The sequence below is a fragment of the Paecilomyces variotii genome (genome assembly GCF_004022145.1).
Source record: "Paecilomyces variotii strain CBS 101075 chromosome Unknown C8Q69scaffold_10, whole genome shotgun sequence".
Lineage (NCBI taxonomy): Eukaryota > Fungi > Ascomycota > Eurotiomycetes > Eurotiales > Thermoascaceae > Paecilomyces > Paecilomyces variotii.
The window spans coordinates 84,447-94,805 of record NW_021167149.1 but is presented as its reverse complement, the minus strand read 5'-3'; the positions used below and the strand labels follow the sequence as shown (position 1 = coordinate 94,805).

At 51.2% G+C, this 10,359-nt stretch overlaps 3 protein-coding genes across 3 annotated transcripts; 1 reads left to right on the top strand and 2 right to left on the bottom strand.

The window, feature by feature from the left end:
- Positions 1-205: 205 nt before the first annotated feature.
- Positions 206-1,426, bottom strand: C8Q69DRAFT_529716 (putative DNA-directed RNA polymerase II subunit RPB11a; the record flags this gene model as incomplete). The annotated part of the gene is made up of 4 exons (XM_028633701.1): positions 206-824; positions 909-1,018; positions 1,076-1,134; positions 1,212-1,426. The coding sequence occupies 4 exons, from the start codon at positions 1,424-1,426 to the stop codon at positions 624-626; spliced, it is 585 nt and encodes a 194-aa protein (XP_028482765.1). The 3' UTR covers positions 206-623.
- An 862-nt stretch (positions 1,427-2,288) lies between these two features.
- Positions 2,289-3,854, top strand: C8Q69DRAFT_475178 (putative oxidoreductase). Its single transcript, XM_028631174.1, has one exon. It carries the CDS (start codon positions 2,695-2,697, stop codon positions 3,772-3,774), a length of 1,080 nt encoding a protein of 359 aa, XP_028482764.1. The 5' UTR covers positions 2,289-2,694; the 3' UTR covers positions 3,775-3,854.
- Positions 3,855-4,292: 438 nt separating this feature from the next.
- On the bottom strand, positions 4,293-7,215 carry C8Q69DRAFT_509077 (hypothetical protein; the record flags this gene model as incomplete). Its single annotated transcript, XM_028633054.1, has 3 exons — positions 4,293-6,446; positions 6,498-6,933; positions 6,986-7,215. 3 exons carry the CDS (start codon positions 7,213-7,215, stop codon positions 4,293-4,295), a joined length of 2,820 nt encoding a protein of 939 aa, XP_028482763.1.
- Positions 7,216-10,359: the final 3,144 nt, after the last annotated feature.

Genomic DNA, 10,359 nt, shown 5'->3' with positions numbered 1-10,359 from the left:
GGCGGAATCCATGGGTTATTTATTATTTATTATATTATATTAACGGTTGATAGTATTGATGAGATGCTTTTGGGAGACTATGGGAACTTGCAGTCTTTCTGAAAATACTCTACAATGTTTGTAGGGATGTCGTTTGTCTGGACTGGAGTTGACCAGAATCCTAAGCTACATATAATAACGGGGGGGCAATGAGGCACCACACTTGTTCGCGGAATTTAACCATGCGATAATTATAATTATCAAGAAGCATGTCTTATCTGCAAAGGTATCTAGCTGTACTCTATCTGCTTGTAGCAACCATACATGGCCTGGATCTCCCATATTATCAACCCCATAGAACGTAGGGGTGGTGAGTAGTCTGGCCTAATGTGTAAAAAACAAGCAGCTCCCAGAGTGGCTTGACTCGTCCTCTGTCTCCGGATCGGTTTCCTCAGCCAGAAACGCCACGAGAGCGCCAGAAGAGGTGATGACAAGGCTTAGATCCAACGAGGCCACCGCAAGGATTAAAGCTGAATGAAGACAAGCGAAGACGCCGGATCAAATCACCCCGTGAGAAATACATGCAAGAAGCAAGAACCCCGTATCGTTATGAGTACTTGGTGATTAACAAAGCTCCCAGAAACTCAGATGCCATCCGGGGCGCCGTTCTGTCCCTGACTGGTACCCACCATCTTGCGCAGCTCGTATTCCTTGGTGAATTCACGCGAGAAGATACCGAGGTCCTTGACCAGCTCATGGCAGGCGGTGATTACCGCCTCCTTCGGGGTGATCTCGCCATCAGTCTGGACGCGGAGCTCAAACTTAGGGACCAAGGGATGCGGCACCTATGATGTGCGAGTTAGCCAAGCAGCCCACTTCACTAGCATGCGAGGGCCAAGCATGAGAATTAATGTGCGGGATCTACTGACCTTGTAACCGGCAAAGAGGACGTGAGAACTCTGGAGGAGACGGGAGCGAATAAGGTTACCCAGAGTATGATCTTCCTTGTTAAAGGTGAAGATGGCAGACGAAGGAATACCTAGAAGAGTTACCATCAGCCCTCGGGTTTAGCTAGATGACCACAGTGAACCCTTACGAGTATCTGTTTCAACCTCGACCTTCTTCTCACCGTTCCCCAGAACGAACGACTCGAACCTATGATTTCATCATCGTCAGTCTTTCTGGGACCTTTGGTGTTGTAGAAAACAGATTGATGATAGATGGCAATCAACGCAAGAACCAGAAATCCACTCTCTGAAGAAATGTAGAGGGCAGGAGACCCCTCCAGATGGAGAGCCCACCTCTGCTGCTCATCGCGGCCCACTTCTTTGATGCTCGAGCCAGGAGGGTAGGTTGGAGGGACGCGCCATTTGTAGCGGGCATAAGCCTGGTCAGTAGGCATGATATACTGCTGACCAGAGCCACTGGGTGGGGTCTTGGGCGACATGGTGAATGATGCAGAGGTGCTTATTCCTTTGGGGATAGGAAGAACTGTGCTTGGAAGAAGCTGGGTACAAAACAAGATTGGAAGAGGATGGGGGAAACGGAGAGCAGGTTAGAGTTGACATCTGCAAACACCATCACGCAGAACGACGACTCAATATCATGACATGCAACGCCCGCCTGCCAGACAGGTGATTTCCCCCAAAGGCGGACAGTCCATCCTGTGCAAGCCAACCAGGGCAGAACACCGACAAAGTATTAGAAGGGAAAGAGCTCCGGACTTCATCAAGATGTTATAACATGAAAATGCCTTAGCACAAAATCCAGACTAGATTCCTTACCTGTCTGGGGCGTTCATTCTGTCTGCTTCTTCTTCAGAGTCGGAGCTCCTCCAAATCCAGGGGCCTGCTGCTCAGGGCCGGGACGAGACTATGACCCCCCTGATAACCAAAAGACGCTATCTTTCAGTCCTTAAATAACCAAAAAGAAGAAGGGATATAACAAGTCGTATATAGCGAAGATTCTCAAATAACAGATGACTCCTCAAGGTGGCGTTGGTAGAGCAAAAGAGCACCGGGAAAAAAGATCAAAACTGAGAGATGCAAGTGATATAGGATAAAGTGGGCGGTGATAAGGAAGTATACACAATATACAGGGTTTCTCCAGTGAACAGTATTGATTTATCTCCCTAACTGTCACTGACTGTGATGCCTCGGGACCATTCTTTCATCCAGGCGACAGTTGTAGTCTGGAAATAAGTGCACGATTGTTCCCGACGCTATCACAATCACCACGTGACCTTCTCAGCCACAGCGAACTTTCCTCTTGATCCGGGGTTGAGGCGGTGCACAACAGTCATCATCTTGAACACTTGAACTCTCGACGAGGAGATAATAATAATAACCCTGAATATCTAACCTGGGTGATGGAAATCTTCATTTCCATTGTCTAACTGGAGAATCACTATTGGATATCCACTGACACTAGCATGCCATCATTGTGGGTTGCAACGCTGCCTGTATTATTCTTGCTCCTCGGAAAAAGGTAACACAGCACGTCAACTTGAAGCTCCACCGGTCGACCTCGTTGTCCGTGTTTACCCGTGACTCAGCCTAGGTAGAATCAAGTTGGAACCCCTCCAAGAGATTTGCAAAGTGTCTTGATCTGATCAACTCTCATCCTCTCTTTCGCCCCTGAGGGAACATGTGTCTATGTATACGTTTTCTATAGAGAACACTTATTAAGAGACCCCCGCGAAACTCATAACTCACAATGGCTTCACTATCGGCACTACGCTCAGCCTACCCATGGGTCAAAACACCACTGATCGCCTGCGCTCCGATGCTTCGCATCGCAACAGCACCATTAGCTGTCGCAGTCTCTCGAGCAGGCGGCCTGGGGTTCCTAGCTGCGGGGTTCGACCTCTCAGATCTGGAAGCGAATCTAAAGCACTCTGCGGAATTGCTCGCGAAAATAGATCCCCCAATTGACCAGAGAGACAAGAAAGATGTCCTCCCCATCGGTGTCGGCTTCATCAACTGGGGCGCAGACTTAGCGACAGCAGTTGCCGCCATTAAACGATACACACCTTGCGCCGTATGGTTCTTCGCTCCGGCGTCACTACCTGGTGATCTCATCCCATGGGCTGAAGCAATCCGCTCTGCCACTAACAACAGGACCAAAATATGGGTACAAGTCGGCAGCGTATCTGAGGCTGTTTCAGTGGCAGAGTCCTTCCAGCCCGACGTCCTGGTCATTCAGGGCTCCGACGCTGGCGGACATGGCCTCGCCCGCTCCTCCTCGGTCATGGCCCTCCTGCCAGAAGTCAAGGATACACTCCGGGAACGCAATCAGGGCCATATTCCTTTGATCGCGGCCGGTGGAATCACAGATGGACGCGGCTTAGCCGCGTCGCTCGCCCTAGGTGCTTCGGGAGTCGTCATGGGCACTCGTTTCCTTGCGTCGAAGGAAGCCAACATCTCACATGGATATCAGATGGAACTCCTCCGCGCTTCAGATGGGGGTATCAGCACGGTCCGTACCAAGATTTACGACAAAGTTAGAGGTTTTACGTCTTGGCCTGAACGGTATAATGGACGGGGAGTCATTAATCGGACCTACGTAGATGCGGTAGAGAAAGGCACGCCCGATGAGGAGAATAGGAGATTATACGAGGAAGAGGTCAAGAAGGGAGATGCGGGATGGGGTCCGGATGGGAGGATGACGACCTACGCCGGTACGGGGGTCGGGCTTCTGAAGGATATCCTACCGGCTGGGGAGATTGTTAGGAATACGCGACTTGAAGCTGAGCGGACGACTAAGAATCTAGCTGCCGAACAGTACGACAATTAAGTTGGAAGTCGGCAATCCGATATTATTTCACTATGATAATAGTTTTGAAGGCCATTCTAATAAAAAGAGAAATGTCGAATGTATGATTACCATGTAGATATTATTTCGTATGGGCGTACTAGTTACAAGAAACAACCGCCAAGCTGCATGTTCAAAGATGAAAAAGAAAGACCCTGTTTCCAGAATGCCACCATGTCAATCCGTACGCCGTCTTCGTTCGCCAGTGTCGGACTTTGATTAAAGTTAAGATTAAGAGAGAAAAAGAAGTCTAAAGTTCTCAATGCTGCGTTCGATGTTCTTTTTTGAAACTCAAAAGAAACAAGACGCCATGCAATCTCATTGGCTACTGAATGCCAGATGAATGAACAGGCGAAAGGAAGGCGTTATCGGTTATCGTGCTGTGAAATGCCTCGGAAAGCATTCGGGGCTGAAAAGCGGAGAATTGAAATCGTATCAAGAGAATTGTTGCCACAAAATTCGTACATCCGCCGAAATCGCAGAAATATCAGTGTCTGTAATTAGTGCACCGCGTGCAAGAGTTCCCCCAAGTTACCGGTTGTTCCTCTCTTCAGCTTCCAACCGCTCTTCTTCTTTTCGCGCTGCTTCATCATTTCCGCCCAGCCTTCCTCATCATCGTCATCAGACGCGGCGTTTCTGCTAGGAGTGGACGTCCTGTCTGTACTACTGATCGGCCGGACAGTAACAGTTGCCATGGAGGTGGGCTTGGCCGACTTTGAACGGGGCGAAAATCCGGGCCTCTGGTTCTCATCGTTCCAGGGCTTCAAGGTTGAGGATGTAAAAGTGGACGCGCGATTCGCCGGTTTCTGGTCAGGCTGAATCGTGGATACTGGTCGATATCGCGGGGCTAATCCGACGTTGCTACGCTCCGAAGGGGCGATGGATGGAGCATAACCTTGCCCTTGAGGCACATTCAGGCCGTTAACGCCGTTGGGGGACAAAAATGTGCTGTTATTCCAGCGAGCAGACATGCTTGGATCTAGCATGCTGAGTGTGCGCTGATCTGCCAGTCGAGAAGGAGGGTTGTTTAGAGCCGCCGCTGCGGGCATAGACATCGGGCGCATATTAACAGGTGGCATGGGAGGAGCAAGGTTAGCATTGTTCATCGGCGGTTGCACTCCACTCTGCATAGCTTGCATTTGCATCATGGACTGCATCCAATTCATCTGCATCTGCATCATTTGGGTCATCTGCTGAGACATCTGGAGTTGCGCCTGTTCTGCGGGGGAGATTCCCTGCTGAGGAGGAGCCAAAGTTGGTCCCATATGCATCATTGTATGAGGTCTCGGTAACCCTCCGGGTGACGTTCCAAGAGATGGTGCAAATGCCTGCGTGTTCGGACTGCCTCGCCTCATCGCTCTCGCCCTCTCTTCGGTTGCAATGACTCCCACAAGGCCCCCGGGTGGTAATGCTGGGGAGGGTCCGCCATAAACAGATGCTCCTCCTCGAATTTCAAGCGGTTCCCTATTCGCAGGGGTGACTATACTAGCACCAAAATAAGGGTCTCGTGGTAGGTTCCGTGCAAAGGGAGGCAAGCTTCCTCTATTGCCAGAGCCATCCCCAGCTACGGAGCCAGGTGATGCAGGTTGACCAACGAATGAGGCTCGAAGATTAGGAATCGAACTCGACGTGCCCAGGCGTGTCGGAGGGCGGTTCTTGTTAGGAAATCCGTGTGCCGCTAAAATTCCCAGAGGAATGTCATCGTCGTCGTCAGCCTCGCTAGTCTTGCCACTGCCTGATTTGTCGGCAGGAAGTCCCAACGAGGACATGCGGTTCATGAGGTTAGGAGTACTGCTGCTCAATCGGTCCATATTCGGACGGAGAGAGGGACCAGGAGCTTGCTCCCCGGTCACCTTCATCATCTGCTGGCGATAGATGGAAAGGTGAGCTTCTTGCTTGCGCCTTTGTCTTGCAGCCTCCATGTTCTTCTCTGCTTCATCTTCGTCGTCATAATCATTGCTAGCATCGGATGCGTCACTCATGGAGGCATCACTCTTCGTCCTTGTGAGCTCTCGCTGCTGTCGGTACCGCTCGAACTGGGCCGGCGTCATAACTTTAGGTGTCGCTTGGGGGGTGGTGGACTCCTTATCCTCGTATTGTGACGCCAACCGTGCATGATCGGCTATAGAGGACTCGTTAGGACCATCGACAGCCTGGCTAGATTTCCCGTGATGCCAAGTGCTCGTGAAATCGGCGTCTCTGCTGTCGAACAGAGATGACGTTTCGTCGTTGTCCTCTTCCAGCACTGCTGGAGTCTGACTCCGGGAGTTCAACGAGACCGCCTCCATCACCAGTCTCACATCCAGCTCGTCTGCGGGAGTCGAGCCACGTCTGCCGGTATAAGCAGTGCTCCTTCGTAGTGTCGAGTCGCGACTAGGCTTGTCCAAAGCTCGATGAGAAGTTGTGGGTAGTGGCATGGAGCTGGATGGAGTCAAAGATCGCCGTCCTCCGGTGAGCGGCATGGTATTGGATTGGGTCAAGCTTCTGCTGGCGAACATGTTATCTTCTTGTCCTAGCAGGCCGTCCTGAGAGTTACGGCTCTCCCACGAGTACGGAGACGGCTCCACTTCTTTCGATCTGTCGACCTCGATGGGAGGTAGCTGAGAGGATCGAGATCCCTTGGCTGGCATTGGCGGGGGGTGATCTGTCACGTCCTACAACGTCAATTAGCATCGCAATAGTAAGCACGGCATCGAGAGTCATACCGCATTTTGCACATTCGAAGACGCCTGCTCGGACTTCCCGAAGTCCTGGAACATGTTTCCAAAGTCATCATCTTCCACTTTCTCCAGCTTCAAATCGGAGTCCAGCAGTCGAGGGGGCGTGGCTGTACTGGCGGTGCTGGCGGTCATGGCCCGATCACGTGCGCCAGATGCAACCGCAGAGCCTCGTGATGGGGGCGTTGATACCCTAGGAGCCTTGCTGCCGAAGGAGAACGTTCGTCCGGCTGCACGAAAAGAGAACTGCGACCCAATCACTGGAGGTAGAGGAATGTCATGGAAGGGCCTCGAGTGCCCGTTCCCCTGTTCCTTGTGGATAGGTGCGTCCGTCGACGGCAGTGTAGAGGATGAGCTGTATCGAGCAGAGGAGGAGCTATCGTAGGGAGCTGTGGAGTCGGAGTTGTTGGTCGCACCACTACCACTGGTTTCAGTCAGCATACAGACAAACCATGAGGGCTTTCCAGAAGCCCTACCGATCTTTCCCTTGGCGTTTCTCGAGGTCCGCGAAGATATTATCAGAGTCATCAGAAGCCGGATTTAATAGATTCGATTCACTGGCTCTCTTTGCGTTGACCCCGTCGACTCCCCCAGCAGAGGGCCGTTCAAACACCCGAAAAGAGGGCTCCCGGGGGGTTTCCACTTCCTCCAGGGCATTACCGGACGACTTCCGGCGAGCGAATCCTTTCGGAATCTTGATAGGCATCGAGTTCGATTTCTAGATATTCGAGAACGCCCCGTTACAAGGGGACACTGGACAGGAAGCTCGAGCAACCGACGGCGACCGTGTCTAGCAAGCGACTAGGTTCCCAAATCCGTCTGGTTCTTCTGTTGATAAAAAGATCTCCGCAAGAGAAGGACGGCAGCGATACTCGCAGGTGGGGATCAATAACGCATGAGCGAGTGCCGAAGACGAATCGAAGCGGAGGTCTGTCCGAGATCTAGAGTCAATGCCACGGTCCTGCAGAATAGTAACACAGAGTGACAAGACGCTTCTGCTGCCAGAGACCAGATTAAAGCAGGAATGAAAATGAGAAACACGTAGTGCAGCGTAGATGCAGTGTGATCGATGAGCGGGGTGCAGAGGTTACGGGCTCGCTCGCTCGAGGATAGACAGTGGTAAACTATGTCTCAAACCTGGGACGAAGCACGCAACAGCACAGAATTCGACCAAACTGCTAGAGAGAGAATGTCCTCATGCACAACTGCAAGCATGGATGAACAAGCAAGCAAGTGAGCAACGACGTGCAGACTCGGTAGCAGTCTGGCGCGCTTGCAGTGTGCAGTGAAGACCGAGAAATCCAAATATAGAAGTGCTGGCCTTCAGGGACAGACAAGAACCGCAGAAGGGGAGGGATTTCCAGGGTCGGAGAACTTGCTTACCCACTGCAAGCTGTGGCTTGACTCCTCGACAGCACGCTAGAGTGAGAAAAAAAGGGTTGATGTGAAGACGGACACAGGAGGCGAAGCTGTGGTTGCTGCGACAAACACAGACGGGCCCCGTCAGCAGTTCAGAAAGCACAAACCAGGAGACAAAGACAAAAAAGCAGAAAAAAAAGACAATCTTCCTCCTTCCCGGACGTTTCTGACCGCACCAAGAGGAAGAATGTCTTAGCAGACTACGGCCAGGAGAAACAGAAACATCATCGAGTGGGAGTCTTCTGGGGGCTTCTGGGCTTGCGCTCTGCTACTAGTGCGACCTACTCTACTGTGCACCAATCCCACCCAGCATAGCCAGCAAAGCCACATAGCCCCAGCATCCGTACCAACGCCGAATTCTGCTTGTTCCTGTTGCTGTTTACTGCACCCGGGCACTACTGAGAGCCAATGGTCAGAGCATACCGACACATCCAGCCTCACGGCGGCTGGGACGGTCCCTCGACGGCCTGGGAACGATAAACCAGTTCGTCATGCTATCAGGACTCGGACACTGGAGAATCATGCTCCACCAGAGAGGGGAAGAGCTTGGACGCAGACGGACACAACAAGAACTGAACCACAGAAGAATGGCGTGCCGTCTGGAGACTCGGATGACCCGTGGGCGTCCGAGACACCAGCTTTGAGCATGTGTGGATTTGACCCGACGAAGTCGATCAAGCTCGCTATTATTATTCCAGTTTCCGCTCGTTGCTGGCCCTGCACTTGCAGCCCTGCAGATCCCGAACGAAAGATCAGTTCGTCGAGCTTGCTTCTGACGGATGGTCCAGATCCACCTCTCGTCAAGTTTCCCTGTTGCGCTTCTTGCGCGTCTGTTTCTTCTCTCCTGACAGGAGGCCGGTGCTCTGGGTCTAGACTGTGTTTCTAGGAGCATCTCGAACTGCTTCAGGTACCTACTCTACAGCTGAAGGCAAAATTCTCCTTGGCGGGAGCATCCTGTCGTCAGGGACGGCATAAACACTGTGCGTTCCGCATCCCAACCGCTGTTCGTGCTGTGACGGAACGAAAGCCACAACAACTTTCCGTTTCCGTGGGCTGATCTCCCAGCCGCAGCGCTAAATCAGCAGATCGTCGGAAATGGACCCGTAAGCGATCGGGGAACGTGGCTTTCCTTTTCGATCCCCATCACATCGGTTGCGAATTAGTACATATTGGACCCCGCAACTATGAGAAGTCTACAAAGCTTATGGGATTCCAGGATGATTGGATTGGATATCTCACTGAAGTGACTGAACATATTCCGGGAGCAGCCGGTGCACAGCACACTGCGCTCTGTCCGTAGGCGTACATCAACATGCGCCATGACTACGTTTGCAACGTAACCCTAGCGGTTATTGCATTTTATACTCCTGCAGACAGGTATACTCTATGATTGAATTCCCCAATTGCAAGTGGAAAGCAGACCGCTCTTATGGGAAACTCCGGATGGCGCAACTCCGCGCTTATCATGCGAGGTCTACTATCAGTGTTTAGCCGCTCCCATTTCAGACAAAAAGGGACGAAAGTTTGGAAATTGGATGGGTCATTACTACTTAGTACTACTAGCGTACACTGTAAGGTTTGACAGCTCCTGAGATATCATAAAGCTCATTTTAATCGTATCTCCTGACCAGGCGTAAGAGAAGCCATGCGATGGAGCAGAGCACAAAGTACACAATGTTGACACTTTTCAACCACACACTCTGGTCGCTCATATTGACCAGCCTTCACTATTTTGCTCATTGCCATAGGCGTGTTTTATTCTCCAGAGAGAAAAAAAAAAACAACTCGAAATATCCAAACTCAAGTGGGACAGTTACTGTAAGCTTCATCACCCCCCGATATTGACGTCGACACAACACACAGGCCTTCAATATGACGGCAAAGATATGAACAATGGAAATATGGAGACAATCTAAGGCTCCAGGCAGGCAACGAGGAAGAAAAATTATTATCGATTGGAATGTCAATTCCAGCGGAGCCATCGAGCTTGGCACGATGTCTCCGCAGCGACTGTCAAGCGTGTCGCAACAACCGTAGCATTCCGGAGGTGTAGGTTATTCTGCAAAGATTCATCAACGAATCGATAGCTGGTTTAGAGCAGATTGAGCTTCGTACTCGGCAGAAGAAGGTGGAACATTTTGCATTTCGTCAAACAAGTAATAATATAGATCTATCTTCTTTTCCCAGGAACGGAAATACAACAACATACACACACGCCGCATTCCAGCGTTGCCTGACAGTTAACTGGGTGATGAATCTGACCTGGTCTACCCAAGCAAGCAACGGTAAGAAAAAAAGAAATTCAAAGCTGATGATCGCTGGATTGTGCGTTGTTTAGGCGTATGCGGAGATCGTCGCAGATAATGTGAGTTGGAGACGGGCTGGTTGTGTACACTATATCGCCAGTGCTTGGGGTGCTTTTTGTGTGTGT